This window comes from Eschrichtius robustus, chromosome 14 (genome assembly GCF_028021215.1).
Source record: "Eschrichtius robustus isolate mEscRob2 chromosome 14, mEscRob2.pri, whole genome shotgun sequence".
NCBI classification, from domain to species: Eukaryota; Metazoa; Chordata; class Mammalia; order Artiodactyla; family Eschrichtiidae; genus Eschrichtius; species Eschrichtius robustus.
The window spans coordinates 23,294,782-23,321,359 of record NC_090837.1 but is presented as its reverse complement, the minus strand read 5'-3'; the positions used below and the strand labels follow the sequence as shown (position 1 = coordinate 23,321,359).

The window sequence follows — 26,578 nt, the reverse complement described above, 5'->3', positions numbered from 1 at the left end:
AAAGAAAAGCAGAGGTGTGTGGTTTGGCTTTCTGTATTGTGGACATTATTAGACTTTGACAATCTGTGTAGTCTCGTCTATGCTTCTCAAGCAGAAGAACTAACAGTTCAATAAATGTGTGGGGTTCAGAGGGGGCCTGTGGGCTGTTGTAGAAGAGAGCACACAGACCAGGGTTTGCATCTTGCCTCTGCTGCTTATAAACTGTATGATTCTGGGCCAGTACCTTTACTTCTGTGCCTACCACATAGGTTTGTAATGGGGATGAAATGAAATAATATATGCACAGTATCTAGCTCAGTGCAAGTAATCAACAGAAAATAGATTCTCTAGGAGAAGAAGAGAAAGGGCTGTTCCATCCTGACAGGGCCTGTACTTCTCCGGGAGCACTGGCTGTCTTGTACATGGGCACAAGCAGGGACCACTGTTGCAAGGTGTCCTAGAGCCCTTCCAGTGGTGTTTCTTCTTTCTCATCTTCCTGTATATGGAGGGTGGGGGTGGGTACAGAAGAAACATCTTTGGCTTTTAGCCCTAGGCTGAGTAATCTCAGCACGGCTCCCACTGGAATCTACCATTCTAGTGGGAATGTTTCCTCATGGCAGGATCTGTGGACATGGAATCAGAGACCTGAAGTCTAGCCTCAACTCTGCCTCTACAACCCTGGGTGAGTTACAGACATTCGTTAATCTCTGGATCCTCGTCAGTGAAAAGGAATAATAATAATTTAACTCATAGCATACTTGTTTGCTATTAGAAAGGCAAACAAGTACTGTAAGACACAAATATAATGGAACTGCATTGTTGAAGCAAGAATTTCTATGTGAGGTCTCATGGACCCTTCAACATCTTGAATGGTTATTCTGAACATGGTTCCATAATCACACTGTGGATTTTCAAAGTAAAACACCCAATTAGTGTAAATTAAATACTACCTACAATTATTATTAACATTTTACTCGTAAAGCTAGACCTCTCTCCACCTAAAGAAAACCCAACATATAAAAAGAAAACCCAACATATAAAAATTGAAATGTGAAAAACAGGCAAAAGAGAGTGACTGCCATATTACAGAATATTTTTCTCTTACAAAAGAAATTTATTATAAGATTTTTTCAGGATACTGTGTTTTATATGTGTTCACAGTATTTACTGAATATTTAATTCATAAAATGTAATCAGGAATACTAATCAAGGTGCAATGTGTGTTTGTTATGTATACAACATGTAATATTGTTCCACCTTTCCTTGGGAATTCAAATTTTTCTGATTTAGATCGCCAGAATTTAATTTTTAAATATAATTTTTATAAAAGTTACTTAGGTGATGTTTCTTAAATCCTAGAATTAGAACAGCTGAGAGTCACCATTTCTGGTGACTATCATTTTGCTGCACTATAAATAAGAGGAATGATGTGTACCCACCAGAGTTGCTACCGAACATTTACTTCAACACATGACTACCAGGTTGGTTTGAAAACATGGAAAAAAAAAAAGCCAAGCATATTTTATGAGATCTTAACACATCTTTTATGCTACAGGTCTCTTGAAATTAAATGGGTCAAGTTTTTTTTAACCTACCTGGGCTGTGATTTTCTCATATGTAAAATTAATTAATACTCTTGACCTCATAGGCTTGTGGAGATGATTAAATATGAAAATGAATATAAATATGTGACACAGAGCAGGTCTCAATATATGCTTGTTAAATCAAAAACCATAAGCTCCATGGGGACGGGAACTATGTCAGTCTTATTCATAAAATATAGCACAGTGCCTATCACATAACTAATGTTCAATAAATATTTGTTGAGCAAATGAATAAGTGAACAAATGAATTAATGAACACTAGTCCCACACTGCTATATTTAAAATACATAACCAACAAGGACCTACTGTATAGAACAAGGAACTCTGCTAAATATTTTGTAATAACCTAAATGGGAAAAGAACTTGAAAAAGAATAGATACATGAATATGTATAACTGAATCACTTTGCTGTACACCTGGAACTAACACAACATTGTTAATCAACTGTACTCCAATATAAAATAAAATAATTAAAAAAAACACTAGTCCCATTTCGCTTTCTTTCCCAAAAAAAGCTACTTTGTAGATAGCAAATGTCTTTTTGACTAAAAAGGTACAGATATTTTAAAATTTTGAATTATTTTCCATAGATAGATTATTAGATATTTCACCCTAGGCCTTGGTGGGAAGCACTTTCCATCTCTCACGTTTGACCCAATACTAGAAACAGAACAGCTCTTATACTGCTGTACATGGGAAGCGGCTCCTACAATGTATTCACTTTTGTATGTATTCCAGGAGCATGGTGGCAAGCTAAGTGGTCACCATCATCCAGAAAGAGAAAGAAAGAAAAGGAAGGGAGGGAGGGAGGAAGAAAGGGAAAGAGAGGGAGAAAGAAAGTGAGAGAGAGAGAGTGCAAGAGAGCAAGTAGGAAAGAAAGAAGGAGGGAGAGAGGGAGGGAAGGAAGGGAAGAAGGGAGGAAGGGAGGGAGGGAGGGAGGAAGGGAGGGAGGGAGGAAGGAAGGGAGAAAGGAAGGGAGGGAGGGAGGAAGGAAGGAAGCGGCCACCCTTCTAATTATCTCCCATCTCATTTTCCTAATTACAGTTTATCTCAAAGTAAAATGAGAGGCATTTCTGTCTGCCTCCCCAGTGAATGAGAAGATCTGGGATGATCAGAGCGAGAGCACTTTAACTGAGGCTTTACTCTAGTGACCTACTTTGCAGCCTAACTGAGATTTGACTCCAAACTGCCTAAATTAGAACCATAAAGAAGGCTACCAAAAAACCAGAGGCTACAGAAATACTGTCATGCAACTACAGTTGTTTTGAGCATAAAAGAAAAGATGGACATTTTCCAAGCCAAAATTTACATTAGCATTATTTTCACAAGTAAGACATACTTAGGAAACACCTAGGCTATTCTTTGTTGCTCATAAGAAATCTAAAGAGTCTAAATCATTTCTGCTTGTTTTATTTTAAAGCATCTAAAAGGTGGATAATAAATATTGGTATATGCTGACCACCAAAGGATAAAGATTTCTCATCATCTCTACCTTCTCTTTTTCTCCATCTCCATAAGTTCCATCCACTACCCCTCAGATGTGCACAGAAAGCTTCTAATGTCAAAAAACCTTTAGTGACTCAAATCTCATTCTCCCTGCCTTCTCTGATTTAAGTGATAAGCCCTCCACATCCTGAAGCTCTCTTCTCCCTGAACTCTACCTGGGTCACCTCCACCCTCTGTGATCCTGACTCAGTCCCCCTGACTGGCTTTCCTCCCTTATCTCATAGATATCATTAGGATGATGCCATCTTAATACTTGTTTCCAATTCTATTTGCTCATGTTACATTGAGAGAAACACACACTTGGCATGTATAAAACAAACTTACCACGTTTGATAAAGAACTACTTTGGGGAAGTTCCTCCTCTCAGCTTTCCTGTTTCTTTCCAAAGGCACCACTGTTCTTCCAATCACTGGGGCACAACATCTTGGCATAAGCTTTGACTCATTCAATCTAACCATATAAACACTGAGTACTCACTGTGTCTAAGGGGTTATACTCAGAGATACAGAGACTGTGGAGTAGAATAGTGTTTATACTTCTACTGAGTTTTAATCCAGTGGAGGTAACTATACAAGTACACCAATAACCATATTTTATGATTGAATAGAAATAGAATAAGAGAAATTTTAAAAGTGGACTCAGGTCTTAGACAAGGTAAAGAACTTGTTATCAAGAGAGGCTTCAAGAAGTGAATAGTTTAAAAAAAAAAAAAAGAAGTGAATAGTACTTGGGATAATCCTAAAAAGATGGGTAAACTTTAGATAAGCAAGACAGGGACAGAGAAGTTCTTCTAAGTAGAAGAAATAGCTTGAGAAAATATATTAAAGCAAGAAGTATAGCCAGTGTGGCTAAATTAGGGAAGATGGAAAAACACAGTTTTAGGTAAAGAGTATGTACAGAGGAGTAGAATTAAAGAATGGAAATCGTGATAGTCCCCATTTTAAGGTATAGTTTAGGAAGGTCAGTCTACTATTGGTGTGTGGGATGGAGGAGGCATGGGAGGGAGGGAATGGTAGCAAGGAAAACCCAACTAGTTGGTTATTGCAACAGACTGGGCAACAAGGAAGGAGCAAGGGAAGGAAAAAACCTTAATGAGAATACTTACTTGACAACTGTTAGATTGAGTGTCAACTGAAAAAAAGGGGGATGGGGTAAGAAATCTATGATGACTTTAGATTTCTAAGTCAGGATTGTATAACAGGCTGAATGATCCTCCCGCTCCCCCACCCCCAATCTCTGCATTCTAATCCCAGGAACCTGTGAATGTTACTTTACATGACAAAGGGGATTTTGGAGGTGTGATTAAACTGTGGATCTTGGGAAGATTATTCTGGATTACTCAAGTGGGTTTGATGTAATCACAACAGTCTTTTATTTTTAAGAGGGATACAAGAGGAGTTAGGACAGAAGAGAAGGCAATGTGATGACTCAGAAGCAGAGATTGGAGTGATGCACTCTGGAGTTGGAGGAAGAGGCCACAAGCCAAGGAATACAGGCAGCCATTAGAAGGTGATTCTCCCCTAGAGCCAAGAAACCAGGTTGTTGACATTGACCTTAGCCTGGTGAAATTGATTTCCGACTCCTGATCTCCAGAACTGTAAGAGAAAACATTTGTGTTATTTGAAGCCACTAAGTTCATGGCAATTTGTTACAGCAGCAATAGTGAATTAATAGAGATAACTAGAAGAATGGGCCTGTCATCAACAGAATAAGGAAAGCTAGGAGAAGCAGTTAATTTAGGAAAAAGATATTTCACACTTGAACTCACAAACTTGGACTGATCAGCATGAAAATCAGACGAAGCATCTACTAGGCATATGAAAATGTGAAAATGATCTCAGGCAGCAGGTCAGAGCTGGTGAATATAGATTTAGAAACAATGGACATTGAAGCAGTAGTTGAAGGTATAGTGGTAAAAATGATAAAGAGAGAGATACAAAGAAAGAACGGGAAAGAATCAAGGAACAAAATACAAGAACTCCCACATTTAACAAGTGGCAATACAATGGAAAAGAGCCATTAAATATAATGTAGGGAAACTGAATAATGACACAGAGGGAAGCCTAAGAGGGAAGGCGGAATAAAAAAAGCAGGTGGCAGAAAAGCACATATATTATGATCCAAGTTTTTAAAAAAGGAACAATCTGTACACATGTGTATATTTACATATATGATTATACTATCATGTGTTTATGTGCATAGTAAAAAGGTCTGGAAAGAGTCTAACCAAATTGTTAACAGTACTTAACTCTGAAGAGTGGGACATGGGAAGGTATGCAAGGGGGTGGACCGGGGTGGACCTCCTTTTTCTACTTTATACACTTTCATACCATAAGAATTTTTACCAAAGTAAGTACTGTTTCTGTAACTTTTAAAATTGTTCATTTTTTTAAAAGAAGGATAAGAAAAGCCAATGAAGATGGTACAGAAAGAGCAGCCAAGAAGAAAATCAGGACAGTGGTGCTTCACAGAAACTAGAGGAGGAGAGAATTTCAAGGAAAACTTAGTAAGGGCTGCCAAATGTTGCATACTGATTAGGGAAATTTAGAACTGTCAAGAGATCTCTCAACTGAGCCATCTGGAGATCACTGTTGATCTTTTTCAGGGGACAAAAGGTGCAAATCAAATTGCAATGGGTTAAACATGGATAGGAGGAATTCCACTTCCAGTAATAGAGGAGTACCTCCTTTCAGAGCCACCCTCCTATAGATAACAACTATAAAGTCTGACAGGCGGCAGGGCAGGAGGGCTGGCATGGAGGGGGCAGGAGGCCAGCATGCAGGAAGCAGAGGGAGGAATTTATCTAAAAACACTGGAGTGCAACCAAAAGCAGTGAGAAACTGTAGAGAGGCTGGAGTTGACTCTTTGCAGAAGGGAAAGGCATTGGGTAAGTTTCCCATTTTTGAAATGCCAGAGGACATTGTGCGGGGGCAGGGACCAGAGGGCAAACCCCATTAGTGCCGTGTGGTGAGGTTAAAACTCGGGTAGAAACACACCGTCTTTCTGGCTTGAAGAACCAAAGGAAAAATCCCAGAGAGAGCCACAGTGGAGAGCCTTGGATTTGCAATTCTACACAAATCTCTGTTTAACTCATGAAATATGCATGTGCAAGGCCAAATCTAAACAAGCTGAAAGACCTGAACAGAGATTTCAGCTGCTGCCCAACACAGGGAAGACAGAATTTGGAGCTTGAATTAAGTCAAGTTAACTGGTAAAACAACTACAACAAAAATCAATACTATTAACAGAAATATATCAGAATCCAGAGTCTCTATATAAAGTATCACTGACAATGTTGGATATAATCCCTTTTCAAAGAGTACATTAAAATGTAACTAACAACTCAAAACAAAAGGCAATCAATGCACAACTCTGTGACTATACTACAAACCACTGAATTACACACCTTAAATGTATAAATAGTATACTATGGAATTATATCTCAATCAAGCTGTTAAAGAAATAACAACAACATCAACAACAGGCAATCAACAGGGTCTAACTCTGAGATGACCCTATTGATTATTGGAATTAGCAGACAAGGTTTTATAATCTTTTGTAATAACTAGGGCCAGTTATGTGAAAGAAAATACACATGTAATGAATAAACACATAAATCTTAGCAGGAAAACTGAAATGTTAATTAAAAGAACCAAATGGAAATTCTAGAGCTAAAAATATATATCTAAATTTTAAAATGCACCAATGCAGTAAAGAATTAACCTTGCCCAGAGAGGTCCAGCCTTTGCCCCTGGCTCTGGGAGATAATCTCGAAGCCCTTAGAATGCCCAGCCTAAGAGTCTTTGTTTACCTGAGGGTGTTGGCCATGCCAGAGAGTCCATGCTAACAGTATGATTTACAGTGGGGGCTTTCAGCTCAACCTCCAGAGGGGCAGGAAACTAAGATCACTCATGCACATGGTCAACCATATCTCTGTGACCAAGATCCAATAAAAAGTTTGGAAAAGAAAGCTCAAGGGAGTCTCTGTGCATACTGTCACATATTGCTGCTTGGAGGAGTTAGCACCATACATGACACAACTGGAAGCTTTGTGCTTACAATTCTCCTGAACTCTAACCATGTGCCTCTTCCCTTGGCTGATTTTATTCTTCTTTCTCTAATTGCTTTAGGTGCAAGGTTAGGCTGTTTATTTGAGATGTTTCCTGTTTCTTGATGTAGGCTTGTATTGCTATAAACTTCCCTCTTAGAACTGCTTTTCCTGCATCCCATAGGTTTTGGGTCGTCATGTCTCCATTGTCATTTGTTTCTAGGTATTTTTTGATTTCCCCTTTGATTTCTTCAGTGATCACTTCGTTATTAAGTAGTGTATTGTGTAACCTCCATGTGTTTGTATTTTTTACAGATCTTTTCCTGTAATTGATATCTAGTCTCATAGCATTGTGGTCGGAAAAGATACTTGATACGATTTCAATTTTCTTAAATTTACCAAGGCTTGATTTGTGACCCAAGATATGATCTATCCTGGAGAATGTTCCATGAGCACTTGAGAAAAATGTGTATTCTGTTGTTTTTGGGTGGAATGTCCTGTAAATATCAATTAAGTCCATCTTGTTTAATGTATCATTTAAAGCTTGTGTTTCCTTATTTATTTTCATTTTGGATGATCTGTCCATTGGTGAAAGTGGGGTGTTAAAGTCCCCTACTATGATTGTGTTACTGTCGATTTCCCCTTTTATGGCTGCTAGTATTTGCCTTATGTATTGAGGTGCTCCTATGTTGGGTGCATAAATATTTACAATTGTTATACCTTCTACTTGGATGGAACCCTTGATCATTATATAGAGTCCTTCTTTGTCTCTTGTAATAGTTTTTATTTTAAAGTCTATTTTGTCTGATATGAGAATTGCTACTCCAGCTTTCTTTTGATTTCCATTTGCATGGAATATCTTTTTCCATCCCCTCACTTTCAGTCTGTATGTGTCCCTAGGTCTGAAGTGGGTCTCTTGTAGACAGCATATATATGGGTCTTGTTTTTGTATCCATTCAGCCAGCCTGTGTCTTTTGGTGGGAGCATTTAATCCATTTACATTCAAGGTAATTATCGATATGTATGTTCCTATTCCCATTTTCTTAAATATTTTGGGTTTGTTATTGTAGGTGTTTTCCTTCTCTTGTGTTTCTTGCCTAGAGAAGTTCCTTTAGCGTTTGTTGTAAAGCTGGTTTGGTGGTGCTGAACTCTCTCAGCTTTTGCTTGTCTGTAAAGGTTTTAATATCTCCATCACATCTGAATGAGATCCTTGCTGGGTAGAGTAATCTTGGTTGTAGGTTTTTCTCCTTCATCACTTTAAGTATATCCTGCCACTCCCTTCTGGCTTGCAGAGTTTCTGCTGAAAGATCAGCTGTTAACCTTATGGGGACTCCCTTGTGTGTTATTTGTTGTTTATCCCTTGCTGCTTTTAATATGTTTTCTTTATATTTAATTTTTGATAGTTTGATTAATATGTGTCTTGGCGTGTTTCGCCTTGGATTTATCCTGTTATGGGACTCTCTGTGCTTCCAGGACATGATTAATTATTTCCTTTCCCATATTAGAGAAGTTTTCAACTATAATCTCTTCAAATATTTTCTCAGTCCCTTTCTTTTTCTCTTCTTCTTCTGGGACCCCTATAATTCGAATGTTGGTGCATTTACTGTTGTCCCAGAGGTCTCTGAGACTGTCCTCAGTTCTTTTCATTCTTTTTTCTTTATTCTGCTCTGCAGTAGTTATTTCCACTATTTTATCTTCCAGGTCACTTACCCGTTCTTCTGCCTCAGTTATTCTGCTATTGATCCCTTCTAGAGTATTTTTAATTTCATTTATTGTGTTTTTCATCGTTGCTTGGTTCCTCTTTAGTTCTTCTACGTCCTTGTTAAATGTTTCTTGCATTTTGTCTATTCTATTTCCCAGATTTTGGATCATCTTTACTATCATTATTCTGAATTCTTTTTCAGGTAGACTGCCTATTTCCTCTTCATTTGTTAGGTCTGGTGTGTTTTGACCCTGCTCCTTCATCTGCTGTGTGTTTTTCTGTCATCTCATTTTGCTTATCTTACTGTGCTTGGGGTCTCCTTTTCACAGGCTGCAGGCTCGCAGTTCCTGTTGTTTTTGGTATCTGTCCCCAGTGGCTAAGGTTGGTTCAGTGGGTTGTGTAGGCTTGCTGGTGGAGGGGACTAGTGCCTGTGTTCTGGTGGATGAGGCTGGATCTTGTCTTTCTGGTGGGCACGTCCATGTCTGGTGGTGTGTTTTGGGGTGTCTGTGGCCTTATTATGATTTTAGGCAGCCTCTCAGCTAATGGATGGGGCTGTGTTCCTGTCTTGCTAGTTGTTTGGCATAGGGTGTCCAGCACTGTAGCTTGCTGGTCGTTGAGTGAAGCTGGGTCTTGATGTTGAGATGGAGATCTCTGAGAGATTTTCGCTGTTTGGTATTACATGGAGCTGGGAGGTCTCTTGTGGACCAGTGTCCTGAAGTTGGCTCTCCCACCTCAGAGGCACAGCCCTGATGCCTGGCTGGAGCACCAAGAGCCTTTCATCCACACGGCTCAGAATAAAAGGGAGAAAAAATAGAAAGAGAGAAAGAAAGAGGATAAAATAAAATAAAATAAAATAAAGCTATTATAATAAAAAATAAGAAAAAAATTAAGAAAAAATTTATTAAGAAAATTTTTTTTAATTTTTAAAAATAAATTTATTAACTTTTTATAAGAAAAAATTATTAAGAAAAAATTTATTAAGAAAAAAATTTTTAATTTTTTAAAATAAAAATTAAGAAAAAAATTATTAAGAAAAAATTTATTAAGAAAAAAAATTTTTTAAGTAAAAAAAAAAAACAAAAAAACAGACGGACCAACCCCTAGGACAAATGGTGAAAGCAAAGCTATACAGACAAAATCTCACCCAGAAGCATACACATATGCACTCACAAAAAAAGGAAAAGGGGAAAAATTAATATATCCTGCTCCCAAAGTCCACCTCCTGAATTTGGGATGATTCGTTGTCTATTCAGGTTTTCAACAGATGCAGGTACATCAAGTTGTTTGTGGAGCTTTAAACCGCTGCTTCTGAGGCTGCTGGGAGAAATTTCCCTTTCTCTTCTTTGTACAGCTCTCGGGGTTCAGCTTTGGATTTGGACCCGCCTCTGGGTGTAGGTCGCCTGAGGGCGTGTGTTCTTCGCTCACACAGGACGGGGTAAAAGGAGCAGCTTCTTGGGGGCTCTGGCTCACTCAGGCCGCGGGGAGGGAGGGGTATGGATGCGGGGCGAGCCTGCGGCGGCAGAGGCCAGCATGACGTTGCAGCAGCCTGAGGCGCGCCGTGCGTTCTCCCGGGGAAGTTGTCCCTGGATCACGGGAGCCTGGCAGTGGCGGGCTGCACAGGCTCCCGGGAGGGGCGGTGTGGAGAGTGACCTGTGCTCGCACACAGGCTTCTTGGTGGCGGCAGCAGCAGCCTTAGCATCTCATGCCCGTCTCTGGGGTCCGCACTGATAGCTGCGGCTCGTGCCCGTCTCTGGAGCTTGTTTAGGCGGCGCTCTGAATCCCCTCTCCTTGCGCACCGCGAAACAAAGAGGCAAGAAAAAGTCTCTTGCCTCTTCGGCAGCTGCAGACTTTTTCCCGGAGTCCCCCCCGGCTAGCTGTGGTGCGCTAACCCCTTCAGGTTGTGTTCACGCCGCCAACCCCAGTCCTCTCCCTGCGATCTGACTGAAGCCCGAGCCTCAGCTCCCAGCCCCCGCCCGCCCCAGCGGGTGAGCAGACAAGCCTCTCGGGCTGGTGAGTGCTGCTTGGCGCCGATCCTCTGTGCGGGAATCTCTCCGCTTTGCCCTCCGCACCCCTGTGGCTGCGCTCTCCTCTGTGGCTCCGAAGCTTCCCCCCTCTGCCACCCGCAGTCTCCGCCCACGAAGGGGCTTCCTAGTGTGTGGAAACCTTTCCTCCTTCACAGCTCCCTCCCACTGGTGCAGGTCCCGTCCCTATTCTTTTGTCTCTGTTATTTCTTTTTTCTTTTGCCCTACCCAAGTACGTGGGGAGTTTCTTGCCTTTTGGGAGGTCTGACGTCTTCTGCCAGCGTTCAGTGGGTATTCTGTAGGAGCAGTTCCACGTGTAGATGTATTTCTAATGTATCTGTGGGAAGGAAGGTGATCTCCGCGTCTTACTCTTCCACCATCTTGCCCAGACCCCCCTTGGTTGATTTTAATCTGTATGCTTTCACTGTAATAAACCATAACCATGAGTATAACAATAACTTTCAGTGAATTCTGTGAGTCCTCCTAGTTACTGAACCTGAGGGTGACCCTTGCTTGCTGTTGATGTCAGAAGTGAGAGTAGTCTTGGGGAATCCCAAACTCTGCATCACTAGATAGGTTTAACAGAAGATTGGAGATGACAGAAGAGTTAGTGAACTTGAAGAAAGATTAACAGAAATTTTCAAATCTGAAGAATACAGAGAAAAAAAATTAAAAACATGAACAGAGCCTCAGCAATATATAGGACAAAATCAAAAGGCCCAAAGTAATTCAGAGACATAAATAGAGGAGAGAGGGAGTGAACAAAAAGAAGTATTTTTAAAATAATAGGTAAAAATTCCCTAAATTCAGGCAAAGATATATATGTGCTGATTCAAAAGCTCAAAGAACCATAGGAAGGAAAAAATACAAAGAAAGCCACATTTAGGCATATCATAAACTGCTGAAAACCGTATTTAGAAGAAATCTTGTGAACTGTCAAGAAAGAATTAGCATACACCATACAGATTATTAATTCCACTGACTTCTTATCAGAAATAATGGGGGCCGAAAGACTACTTTAAGCCACTGAAAGATAAAAAAAAATCTACCAACCCAGAATTCTGTATCTAGCAAAAAATATCCTTCTAGAATGAGGTGAAATAAACACATTTTAAAGTAAACAAAATGAAGAGAATTCATCACTAGCAGACCTGCATTACAAGAAATGCTACATGAAGTTCTTTAGGCTGAAGGGAAATAATACCAGGTGGAAACTCATATCTTCAAGAGTGAATGCAATTAAAAGAAATGATAAATAAGTGGATAAACAGAAAACATTATTTTTCCTCTTATTTAAAATGGTAATATAAAATAGAACAACTAACATTGTACTGTGGAGTTTAAAAAGAATATAGGTGTAGTAATAAATGTGACAACTACAGCATAAAGTACAGGGAGTGGGGAGTAGGTGGACCTACAAGGTCATAATGTACTTATATTTTACAGGAAGTGGTACAATGGTAGCTCAAAGTAAACCATGAAAAGTTAAGGATATATAATGCCATCCTTAGAGCAACCATTAAAAAATAATGCAAAGATAGAGCTAAAAAGCAAATAGACAAGTAAAAATAAAATCTACATGATTAAATTAACCCATAGACAGCAGGAAAGGAAGAACAGAGAACAAAATATAAATGGGACAAACAGAAAACCAACAGTAAAATAACAGACCTAAATCCAACAAAACCAATAATTACATTAACTGTTAAATGATGAAATGCTCTAATTAAAAGGCCATAATTGTGAAAATCAATAAAGAAGCAATACCTAGCTAGATGTTATCTGCAGTTAACAAACTAAAGACACCGAGAAATAGAAAGTAAAGACAGAAAAAAAATGGAAAACACAAAAAGTAAGCATAAGAAGGTAGGAGTGGATATATTTGTATCAGATCAAGTAGTTCAAGAAAAAAAGACATGACCAATGATAAAAAGGGACATCTCATAATGATAAAAGGGCCAATCTGTCAGAAAGACAAAAACGATCATAAATGAATATTTGCCCAAAGAGAAAGCTTCAAAGTACATGAAGCCATGTTTCACAGAATTAAATGGAAAAACAGACAAGTCCACACTAACAGTTGTAGATTTTAACAACTTCCTTCTTAGCAACTGACAAAATATAAACAAAGAAATCAAAAAAGACAAAGATGATCTGAACAACACCATCAACTACCTAGACCTAAACAACATCTGTAGAGACACCTATTGCAATCCTACAAAGTATGTTCTCTGACTGCAATAGAACTAGAATTTGATAACAATAAAGTTTCTAGGAAAATCCCAAATGTTTTAAATTAAACAGCACTTCTAAACAACACAGGGGTTAAAGGGAAATCACAAACAATTTTAGAAAATATTTTAAACCCAATGAAGGTAAAAACATAATACATCAAAAATTATTAGATGCAGCTAAAGCAGTGTTTAGAGGAAATTTTATATTTTTTAATGCTTGTATTAGAAATTTTAAAAGTCTAAAATCAATGACCTAAGCTTCAACCTTGAGAGGCTAGAAAGAGGACCCAAAGAAAGCGGCAGGAAGAAAATGATAAAAATGAGACCAGAAAAATGAAATTAAAAAATAGATAAGCGGGCTTTCCTGGTGGCACAGTGGTTAAGAATCCGCCTGCCAATGCAGGGGACACTGGTTCGAGCCCTGGTCCGGGAAGATCCCACATGCCATGGAGCAACTAAGTCCGTGCGCCACAACTACTGAGCCTGTGCTCTAGAGCCCGTGAGCCACAACTACTGAAGCCCACGTGCCTAGAGCCCGTGCTCCGCAACAAGAGAAGCCACCGTCAATTAAGACACAATGCAGCCAAAAAATAAAATAAATAAAATAAATAAATTAAAAAAAAAAAGACAAGCAATAGAAAAAACTTAACAAAAGCAAAAGTTGGTTCTTTAAAAAGATCAAGAAAATTGATAAATCTCTAGCTAGAATGATCCAGAAAAGGGGGAGGGAGTTAGTACAGGTACAAAACACAAACTACCAATAACAGAAATGAAAGAGGACATATCACTATATATCTTACAAGCATTAAAAGGAAAATAAGTAAGTATTATAAACAACTTTATGCCAATAAATTCAACAATTTAGATGAAATGAACGAAGTCTTTGGAAAATAAATACAACTAATCAAAATGATAGATTTCTGACACAAAATGATAGAGAAAATATGAATTATCCAATATGCACAGCCTTCTACACTCCAGGTTTCAAGCCCTCCAACCTATCCTATGTGCCACTGCTTGACTTGTCTTCCTTAAATATCTAGTCAATGTTCTCACTTCTACATTTCAAAACCTTCAGGAGTTCCTGTTCACTAACAATTCCTTGCCTAGTTTTCATAATAATCTTCTACCATCCTCTAGCACATTCCTGAAGGCTAATCATGCCATTATCCCTCAGATATGCCAACCTATTGCATCAAATTCTTCTTTCACATACCCCTTGTCATCAATGCCATCCCATTTCTGGCCAAATCTCAGCTATTCTTCAAGGTCCACCTGGGCGTCATCTCCTCCAAGAAGCTTTCCAGACTATTCCCAGCCCTCAGGGCCTCCCTTCTGGGAATTTCATGGCAACACAACATCATTAACACTGTTGTCCTGTGTATTAATCTTATTTTCCCAACTAAATTATAAGCTCTTTGAGGGCAAGGATTTTTTTTCAAACTTCTCTATCATGTAAGGCAATTATTCCAGGATTCAGCGCATAGTAATGATTCAATAAATACTTGAAATCTGTTGAATGAATATATCATACCAAGAACTTATTTCTATGGTTTTTATCAGGCTCTCTAGATTCTCATTCTGATCTCAATACCATCTTTAGCATCATCTCCAGGGATTTGCCAGACTTTTTCTAACAACCATATTCACGAAACATATGGTTACAATAAGCGGAGGTAGAGGGGAGGGAGAAGTAGTGCTAAAATTATATAAAGAGAAATAGGGTTTTGTAGGTCACAAAAGAAAAGGGGACTGACTTTTACAGTGCATTGCCACTAATATCTGCTAAGCATACACTAATACGAATAAGGTCACCGTCTCCTTGTCCTCTCCCCACCCTGAGTCCCTGTGGACATAACAAACCATGGGCTCCAGGCACACGGATGCGTTCCGCTTATACTTCTGAACACATCTGTTCCTTTCATTCATTATGTACCAACATCTGTTTGGGTACCAAGAAAAGATAACAATATCTTCTAAAAAGTAGCCAGTTACTAATACTTACCGCCTCTTACCATTCCATATAAATTCCCCCAAATCTATAAATATCTTAACTGTAACCAAGTACTATCAAAACATAGACTGCAAATCTATCTTATTTAAATTTTTCAAAAAATAATTTTACATTTACACTATAACTATCAACATCATTTGTGAATACACATACATTGAGGGGAAAAAATACATTTCCTTTGGGGTTAAAGTCACCAAGTAAAGAACTCCCTCTACACTAAAATCCTCTCAAATTCCCTTCCATTGATGACTTCCTAGCAAGCTTCCCTTTCATTTAAACCAAACATAGCTTTGTCTCTTCATTTCATCCCCCTTCTCTCTAATTAGATAAATCTGGTCGCTCTTCTCTCTAGACAGATTAAAAGGTTGGGGTGTTTTGTTTTTCCAGTATTTCAGAGTTCTAATCCTCAGAGCACTGTGATGACAGAAAGGATCCTGTGATTTAGAGCAGGCAGGCTCCAAGAAAATATATCTGAAGGAAATATAAAACACACACAATGAGGAGATTCTTTTGAATATAAACACACAGATTCCTGTAAAAGATAGTGGGTTACTCCAGCTATTTCCAGCCCTTGGCCCTGACCCGGGGTCCCGCAAGCAATCCTGTCCTTACCCAGATTGGAGGACGCTCGCCCCTCTGCAGCCCGGTCCTTGAGATCCTCAGCGATGCCCAGCTGCTGCTCATGGTACTGTTTAGCCCTCTCCAAATCCTGCATGCACCTGGCAGCATGGCCCAGGCCAGCATAGGCCCGCATCTCAATGGCCTTCTCCATCAACTCCTGAGCCAGCTCCAGCACGTAGTTGTGGTAAGACATGGCCTTGTCAAAGTTCCTCCTGTAGTGGTAGGCACTGCCCAGATTGCTGTAGGCGCGGGCCTCTTCTCGCTTGTTGCCCAGGTCCTTGGCTATCTTCAGATGCTGCTCATGGCACTGCACAGCATTCTCAAAATCACCCATGGCAATATACACAGCTCCCATGTTGCCGAGTTCTCGGGCTTCAGAAAGCTCATCTTTGGATTGCTTGGCGAGAAGAACACACTGTTTGTGACTGGCCAGTGCATTGGGGTAGTCTCCAATGGCTGTGTACACGTGGCCCAGACTGCTCAGGGCTGATGAAGCTGCCTGGAGAGAAAAGATAAGGCAGAGAAAAGAAAGCACATCAGAAAATGGCTTTGGTTTGTTTCAGCAGATAAAATGTTAGAGAGTTTGCCCATAACCATCCAATCCTATTTCTAATGGTGTTTCTACCAGTGGTCCTCAGACCTATGCAGAACTGAAAAAGCGCACATCCAAACAGCAAGTTCCTAATAAAAGACAATGGCAATTTAATCAGTAACATTCAATACCGAATCTCATAGAAACAGGTTGTGTGCCATATAACCCTCATCTTAGTTTAAAGAGTTGACATTTCTAATATTGTGATATTATATCTCTGTTAATAGCTATTAACCTCTGCAGTATAAGAAAATGTTGAAGAAAATCAAAATTAATTATTACATGTAATATAGCATAGGAAATTCATAGGAGAAATCCATGCTAGGCTCTTTGCACCCTGGGCATTTCTCAATTCTTGTCTTCTCCCAAAGCAAATGGATACATTAACGGCAAGGGAGATTTTTAGATTGATGATTGATAATTTTGTGACCCAGGACCCACTGGAGGGTCCTGTTCTCTTATCTTCGTTACCTCAATGTGACTTCATCAGTACTGGTTACTGTGGAGGGCTTAGATTAGATGAGCCCCAGAGGAAAATAACAGGGGAGTTACAACTACATTTCTGAATGGGGTAGTCCCCACGGGGCCTCACCACCCCTTTTTAGGCTCACATTGCTCTTCGAGCTTTGCTTTTCTTGCCTAGAGGCTCTCTCTTCTGACCCCAGCCTCTGTGCAGAAAGATGCTATCTTCCTAGTCCCCTCACACTGCTTGCCACTCAAGTAGTTCTTGTCTAAAGAAAAGAACATGAGCCCTTTTTGTCTTAAAGGTTTTAATGAAAATGACTCTATATTGGCATAGCGAACCAAAGGGAAACAAAAATAACAAAGGAGATGTTACACGGGTTCTAGAATCTTACGAAGTGCAGATAGTCTTAGATTCTCGTCTTTAGTTTCTAACTCCTTTGCAGAGACATAAAAGGGAGTTACACCGAGCTCTCCTGCGCTTCTTTTCATTCAACAACTTGCCTATCCTTCCCTTCCTTCACACCGTGCCTACAGCTAGAGCCACGTAGCCCCCTTTCTTCATGATGCTCCCTCTTCGTACCATGGATATGTGATCCTGGCAGAACAAAGGGTAACTCTGTCACAAGTAGGCAAGTGATCTTCACCAGGGCCTCCAGGCTAGGGAATAACAACAAGGGAAGGCCGTCCCACCTGGAGTAAGGGTATTTCTTTATCAGATGTGTTCTATGTGCACTTCAGAACACTTTTATTAATATTTCATAGTTGTGAGTGATTTGCTACCCTATTTCTTTGCCTGCAAAATAGCAGTTTTGATCAAAATGACTGAGACTGACCATCTTTACAATGCTTGCAAATTGTGTATCTGCAAAAGGTTCCATATAGTTTTAAGTTGCTTTTATCATTTCACAGATGTTCCAACAAAAAGCTTGAGGAAAATAGAGAGGAAATAAACACTTAGAAATGTACTTTTGGGTTTGTTTTTTTTTTTTTTTTCTGAGTGGTGGAGAGCAGAAACAATTCCATGAAAATCACAATCCTGTAGCAATGTGATTCTGGCAGACGCAGCAATGATGTCACCCAAGAGCATGCCACTTGGACGTGTACTGGCCTCAGGTTCCTACTTCGGGAACCTCTTCAGGATCAGGGGTTAAGACTTCTTGTTGGCACAGTGCACATAGGCCTTTCTACTCCTCACAACTCCCCTCCTCACACCCGACAATCTCCTTTCCTCCTTTGCTGCAGGACGGGGGACTCAGTCTCTTTCCTTTCCTTCTGTAATTGGCCCTCCCCTCCTTACTCTCTGAGGTCCTTCTGTGCCCAAGCCAGGCTAGAGAGCAGGACACAGTCCACAAACCCTCCCACCTGCAAATCTTTGTTGCCCTCAAAGTAGAACACATGGCTCTTTCACTATGGACCTAGTGTGACTTAGAATCAGACACCCTTGGTTCAAAACTGCACTGCTGTTTACTAGCCCTGGGACCTTCAGAAACTTAACTTCTCTGAGCCTTGGTTTTCCAGATAGACGTTTCTACGTCCCAGGAACTGTTTTCAAACTTAGCCATGAGCCTCTGTCAAATGTGTAAACCATAAATAATTCACTAGATAATTCCAAATAGTAGATCTGGTTGGAGGCAATGAGCCCTTGAACACTGCAGGGAATAGATTAATAAGGCCTGGGGCAGGCACAGCACCCCAGGCATCACTGTTCTTAGAAACTTGTGGTATGTGGCAACTCCAAATGACAGCCCAAGGATCTTCTGCTTCTGGTTCTTCATTTCTGTAAATGCCAGGGAGACATAGGAGCTCATTTGCTGAAGCTCTCCCAAACATAAGGAAAGGGAGTATTGGGGCATTTCCCCTCTAGGGCTGTGAGGAAACAGGGAAGGACTACTGCATTAGCTCTTCCCTGGCACCTTCCAGTTACAGGCAGCGCTATCAGGCTGGGACTCTTCATGCAGGTGTCCTGGAAACCAGCAACTCTAGAAAGGTCAATATAGCTTATGAAGCACACATCATAGCCTCTGAAACTAGAAAGGCAGCTTGATGTAGTATAAGAATGGAATAGAATTTAGAGTCAGAGGCCCTGGCTGTGTAACCCTGATAAGTCAATTCACTTCTTCACCTGTATTTTCTTTATATGTAAACCGTTCTGATAATGACAGCGTATGTACTTTCCAAGGTTAGGATGGGATCATATGAAGCAGTGCAAGTGAGTGTCCTGAGTAAACTGTAAAGTTCTCTGTAAATGCATCACTAAGGTGTGGATGGATGTTTTATGACTGCACGCCGGCTGGGCTGAGCTCTGTTACCAAGCAGAAGCTAGTAACAGCACCAAAAACATCAGTCATTACAACCAAACATCTATATTCCTATCAGTTGCCACAGGAAATGAAGTCCAGTGTTTTACAGCTGCTGGGCAAATAACATGTGATGATATTTATCAGCTAAGTGAATTACAAATTAATCACTTGTCTTTGTTCCTGTTCCTGTGGAATAAGCTTAGATCTGAAACATGGTTTCAGGCTGTTAAGGAGAATCTGAAGACCCACTATCTACAGGGAAACACAGGCCCCACCTCAAGCAGATGCTGCACTTGCCACTAAGGTTCACACTGCCTTTGTATATTAATCTCTTTGAGATTTTTGTGCTAGAATAGCAGCAGCTGCTTCCCACAGTGGAAACATTTTGGAACATCTGTATTTGAATACCAAAATGAACACAAACAGTTATGCTAACAAACTCTCTGGTTGGAATAAGACAATACTTTTCTCTTTTTACAAGATATAAATTACTCATGTTCTTGCCAAAGCATGATTTCCAGCTGCAGACTTAGCACACAGGAGTCATTACCCCTTGCTCTGTGACCCAAACATTTGCAGAAGAACTGCACCTGACGAGTCAGTTCCGTGGGACATGGAGCTAGAGAAGGAAATTTGCTCATATTTTTTCAAACCACCTTTAAGGACTTTCAGTTTGAGACATGAAATAGAGAAAGTTTAAACTACCCAAAAAACCACACTGATGATACTACCATTAAACATTATTTTGCAGGATTAAACGTGTTCCTCACAACTAGCATGTGTTTCCCTTTATTGTATGTATTTTCATAAGGGTTATATTTTGTGGGATGATTAAATGCACATATAGAGAATATCTGATATAACTGCTGATTGACTAATTGCATGTAGTTTTAAGAAAAGGGGAAATGCACCCACAGCTAGTACCAGAAATACAGTTTTTCATCTTCACTGTCCAAATCCACATGCACCTTGTATTCCTTGCCAGTTCAGTGCCCACGAACCCAAGGTACTGGGTTAACCACCTGCAACCCAAGAGGCAGAGGGATGTAGAAGAATAGGGGCAGACTCTGGAATCAGGCATGCATGGGTTCAAAGGACAAACTGTGTGATACTACACAAGTTATGCAACATCTCTGAGCCTCAGTTTCCTCATCTGTAAATGGGAATATTAATATCTCACAGTGCTCTGATAAGTACTACATAAGATAGAACTTGTAAAGAGCCCATTTCAAGGCTCACAGAAGATGCTCAAAAATTTTAGACTTTCATTTCTCTTCCTACCCTAACTTAGCTTTATTCCTTTCAAAGATGTGGTAGAAGATGACCAGAAAATAGAACATGATGTTATATGTCACCACAACTAAAAACACAACACAAGAAGCGTGCCCCACTGATGGCAGGAAGGGTCATTATTTTCATACGCTAAAGCATATTACTCGTATTACTCTTCTGCAAGTGTAGACATAAGAAAATTCACCCTTTACTCCGGGGCATTTTGGAATCATTGGTATATCCAACACATAATGTTGGTAAAAGCACTTTAAGTGGTCAAAGCTTACATGGATATTAGAGTGTTTTGGGGTCTGTTGGTTGGTTCATTTGTTCATTCATTCATGTACTCAAGAAAATTCTCTAGACACAAACAGAGTCAACTAATTTTTGACAAAGGAACAAAGGTAATTATGGAGAAAGGACAGCCTTTTCAAAAAATGGTGCTGCAGCAAAGGAAACCATAAACAAGACCAAAAGACAACCATCAGAATGGGAGAAAATATTTGCAAATGAAGCAACTGACAAAGGATTAATCTCCAAGATTTACAAGCAGCTCATGCAGCTCAATAACAAAAAAACCAACAACCCAATCCAAAAATGGGCAGAAGACCTAAATAGACATTTCTCCAAAGAAGATATACAGATGGCCTACAGACACATGAAAGAATGCTCAACATCATTAATCATTAGAGAAATGCAAATCAAAACTACAATGAGATATCATCTCACACCGGTCAGAATGGCCATCATCAAAAAATCTACAAACAATAAATGCTGGAGAGGGTGTGGAGGAAAGGGAACACTCTTGCACTGCTGGTGGGAATGCAAATTGATACAGCCACTATGGAGAACAGTATGGAGGTTCCTGAAAAAACTACAAATAGAACTACCATACGACCCAGCAATCCCAATACTGGGCATATACCCTGAGAAAACCATAGGTCAAAAAGAGTCATGTACCAAAATGTTCATTGCAGCTCTATTTACAATAGCCAGGACATGGAAGCAACCTAAATGTCCATCGACAGATGAATGGATAAAGAAGATGTGGCACATATATACAATGGAATATTACCCAGCCATAAAAAGAAATGAAATGGAGGTATTTGTAATGAGGTGGATGGAGTTAGAGTCTGTCATACAGAGTGAAGTAAGTCAGAAAGAGAAAAACAAATACAGTATGCTAACACATATATACGGAATCTAAGGGAAAAAAAAAAAAAAAGGCCATGAAGAACCTAGTGGCAAGACGGGAATAAAGACACAGACCTACTAGAGAATGGACTTGAGGATATGGGGAGGGGGTGGGGTGAGATGTGACAGGGTAAGAGAGTGTCATGGACATATATACACTACCAAATGTAAAATAGATAACTAGTGGGAAGCAGCCGCATAGCACAGGGAGATCAGCTCGGTGCTTTGTGACCACCTAGAGGGGTGGGATGGGGAGGGTGGGAGGGAGGGAGATGCAAGAGGGAAGAGAAATGGGAACATATTGTATATGTATAACTGATTCACTTTGTTATAAAGCAGAATTTAACACACCATTGTAAGGCAATTATACTTCAATAAAGATGTTTAAAAAAAAAAAAAAAAAAAAAGATATACTAGGTTCATAGATGGGAAGACAATATTGTTCATATGGCAATTTTTGCCACACTGTTCTACAGATATAATGCAATCCCAGTATGAATCCAATAGGTTTTTTTGTGTGTGTAGAAATGGACAAGCTGGCTATAAAATTAATATGGAAATTCAGAAGACTAGAATAGCCAAAATCATTTTAAAAAAGAAGAACAGAGTCAGGGGACTTACACTACCTGATTTAAAGATTTACTATAAAGCTACTATAATCAAGTCAGTGTGGTTTTAGAATAAGAACTTACACATAGATCAAGGGAACAAAAATTAAGGTCAAGAAATAGACTCATATTTGATTTGATATATGAAATGTTTATTGAGAAAGGTGCCAAGTAATTTAATGTTGACAGGATAGTCTTTTTAATTAATGCTGCCGGCATAACTGTATTTTTATATGGGAAAAAAAGTAAACTTCTATCTTTACCTCATACCATAAACATTAACTTGAAATGGATAAGAGGCCCAAACCCAACTGCTAAAAATCACAAAACTTCTAAAAGAAAAGACAGAAAAAATCTTAGAGACTGTGAGTTAGGCAAAGATTTCTTAGGACACAAAAATAAATGAATCATGAAAGAAAAAATATTTATATATTGGACTTCAAACAGAAAATTTTGCTCATCAAAAACTATCATTAATAAAATGAAAAGGCAAACCGTATATTGGAAGAAAACATCTGCTAAATATCTATCTGACAAAGAATTATTTTCTAAAATATATAGAAGTTTTACAACTCAATAATAAAAACACAAATACCCAATAAGAAAGGAGTCAGAGGATAGATCTGAAAAAACAACTCACCAAAGAAAAAACACAAATGGCCAATAATTACAGTGAGATATCAGTACATACGCACCAGAAAAGCTCAAAGAAAAAGACTTACTGAGCATGTGATCAAGTTGGAACTCTCATACATTGTTGATGGAAATGAAAAATAGGCATGCTCCCTGGAAAGCAGTTTAGCAGCTCAACATAAAGTTAAACATAAACTTATCATAAAACCTAGTAATCGTACTCTGAGGTATTTATCCAAGAGAAATGAAAACATGCCTACATAAAGACCTGTACACAAATATATACAACAGTTCTATTAATAATAGTCCCAAACTGGAAACAGCAGCAAACGTCCATGACTCATGAATGGATTAACAAATACTGGTACAACCATGCAATGGAATACTACTCAGGAATAATTAAAAAAAAAAAAAGAATGGATTATTGATATATGAAAGAATATGGATGACCCTCAAAAATATCATGCTATGTGAAAGAAGTCAGATATAGAAATAATGAAATAACAGAAATTATACAGCATCTGATTTTATTTAAAATCCTACAAAAGGCAAATCTATAGTGACAGAAAGATCAGTAGTTGCCTGAGGCTGGGGGTGGGAAACAATTGCCAATAAAACAAGATAACTTTTCATGGTGATGGAATCATTCTGCAACTTGATTGTGGTTGGTGGTAGTTGGATAACTACATGTATTTACCCAAATTAATAGAACTGTACACTTAAATTGAATTAACTTTATTGTATGTAAATTATATACCAATAAAACTGTTAAGTAAAGGGTAAAAAAAAAAAAAAAAATGGTGCTGGACATATATATGGAATCTAAGGAAAAAAAAAAAAAAAAGGCCATGAAGAACCTAGTGGCAAGACGGGAATAAAGACACAGACCTACTAGAGAATGGACTTGAGGATATAGGGAGGGGGAGGGGTGAGATGTGACAGGGTGAGAGAGTGTCATGGACATATATACACTACCAAATGTAAAATAGATAGCTAGTGGGAAGCAGCCGCATAGCACAGGGAGATCAGCTCGGTGCTTTGTGACCACCTAGAGGGGTGGGATGGGGAGGGTGGGAGGGAGGCAGATGCAAGAGGGAAGAGATATGGGAACATATGTATATGTATAACTGATTCACTTTATTATAAAGCAGAAACTAACACACCATTGTAAAGCAATTATACTTCAATAAAGATGTTTTTAAAAAAAAAATGGTGCTGGAACAACTGGACATCCACATGCAAAGAAAGTGAATCTAGACACAGACTTTACACTTTTCATACAAATTGACTCAAAATGGATCATAGACCTAAATGTAAAATGCAAAACTATAAAACTCCTAGAAGATAAGAGAAATTCTAGGGGACCTAGGGTTTGGAAATGAATTTTTAGATAAAACACCAAAGGCATGACCCATGAAAGAAAAAATTGCTAAGTTGGACTTCATTAAAATTAAAAACTGTGCTCTGCAAGAGATACCATGAAGAGAATGAAAAGACAAGCTACAGACTGGGAGAAGATATTTGCAAAATACGTATCTGACAAAGGACTTGTATCCAAAATATACAAAAACAAAAAACAAAAAAACTTAAAACTCAACAAGAAAACAACCCAATTTTAAAATGGACAAAAGACCTGAACAGATACCTCACCAAAGAAGATACAGTTTTCCCCCAGCATCTGTGAGGGATTGGTTCCAGGAACCCCCACAGATACCAAAATCTGCGAATGCTCAAGTCCCTTATGTAAAATGGCATGGTATTTGCATATAACCTATGCACATCATCCCATATTCTTTAAATCATCTCTAGATGACTTATAATGCCTAATGCAATGTAAATACAATGTGAATAGTTGCTGGTACATGGCAAATTCAAGTTTTGCTTTTTGGAACCTTCTGGAATTTTTTCAAATATTTTTGATATGTGGTTTGTTGAATCTGTGGATGCAGAACCCATAAATATGGAGGGCCAACTGTATATAGGTGGCAAAGAAGCATATGAAAAGATGTTCCACATCATATGTCATCAGGGAATTGCAAGTTAAAACAACAATGAGATACCACTACACATCTATCAGAATGGTGAAAATCCAAGACAACTGACAACATCAAATCCTGGTGAAGAGGTGGAGCAATAGGAACTCTCATTCATTGCTAATGGGAATGCAAAATGGGACAGCCACTTTGGAAGATGGTTGGGTAGTTTCCTACAAACATACTCATAGCATATGATCCAGCAATCATGCTCCTGCGTATTCACCTTAATGAAATGAACACTTAACGTCCACACAAAAACCTGCACGTGAATGTTTGTAACACCTTTATTCATAATTGTTAAAAACTGGAAGCAACCAAGATGTCTTTCAATAGGTGAACGAATAAATAAAATTTGATACATCCTTACAATAGAATATTATTCAGCACTAAAAGGAAATGATCTACCAAGGCACAAAGAGATATGAAGGAAACTTTAAATGTATATTCTTTAATGAAAGAATCCAGTCTTAAAAGACTACACACTGTATGATCTCAACTACATGACACTCTGGAGAAGGCAAAACTATAGAGAAAGCAAAAAGATCAGTGGTTTCAGCAGGAGAAAATGATAGATCACAGGGGATTTTTAGGGCAGTGAAACTATTCTGCATGACACTATAATCATGGATACAGGGCATCATACATTTGTCAGAACCCATAGGCTGTACAACACGAATAGTGAACCCTAGTGTAAACTATGAACTTTAGTTAACAATATTATATCAATATTGGTTTGTCAACTGTAACAAATGTACCACACTGATACAAGATGTTACCAAGAGGGGAAACTGAATGAGGAAGAGAAAGGGAATGTGGGAACTCTCTGTACTAGCTGCTCAATTTTCTGTAAATCTAAAACTGCTCTAAAAATGACGTCTATTAGTTAAAAATTAATAAATAAATTGGAGTTTTCCTCGTTGGGGGAGTGGGTAATTCTAGGAAATGGAAACAGCACAAGCAAAGGCATGAAGTATGACAGAGTGTGTAATGATTAGAGACCAAGAAGCTGGTTAGACCTGGGAGTGGGGATAGTGGCTGGAGGGGAGTCTGGAAAGGCGGGTTTGGATGAATTCTGTCTGTCCATCAGTTTGTAAAATCTAACGCATTTTCCATGTATGTTGTTTCATTTAATCATTAATAACAATCCTTTTAATTGTGTGTTGTTATTATTAAATCCATTTGTGAGATAACGCTAGACTCAAAGAGATAAAATGACATGCCTAAGAATACACAATTGATAGCACTGATGGCAACGCCAGGGTTCAGGTCCACAGACATCAGACTCTAGCTCTCGTGCTCATTTAACTACATACAGTTTATCCTCTATTGAAGAATTTACAATCCACCCAGGGAGCAATAACAGCCACAGGTTTAAGCAGGGGACTGACAAGATCAGATTTATACTTTCATGTATTTCCATGAAGTAGCTGAAAAGGAGGGAGATTGGTAGTAACGACAACAACAAAATGCTTAACTAAAATAACAACTAATTAGAATACAGTAAGATCAATGTTAAGCACTAATGATATTAGGGTAGGCTTTAGGGATATTCACAAATATGCTGGCATCTCTGTTTCGAAGTAGGTAAGACTGCACATCACTGACTGCATGAAGTCAGGTGTGAGTGGCTACGTGACCTTCTTTGGCCAACAAATGTGATCACATCCATGTAAAGCTTTAAGAACCAGTGCGTACTTCACCACATTTTCTCTTCTCTTTGCTACACACTGCTCCATCAAAATTGAAATT

The 26,578-nt window shown here is 39.0% G+C and overlaps 1 protein-coding gene across 3 annotated transcripts in view; it reads right to left on the bottom strand.

Moving 5' to 3' along the window:
- The window catches only part of TTC28 (tetratricopeptide repeat domain 28), a 587,442-nt gene that overhangs the window by 157,980 nt on the left and 402,884 nt on the right, over positions 1-26,578 (bottom strand). For all 3 annotated transcript variants that reach the window (XM_068563682.1, XM_068563683.1, XM_068563684.1), the window contains one exon: positions 15,721-16,228. In XM_068563682.1, coding sequence (XP_068419783.1) covers positions 15,721-16,228 — 508 coding nt within the window. The remainder of the gene's footprint in view (positions 1-15,720; positions 16,229-26,578) is intronic.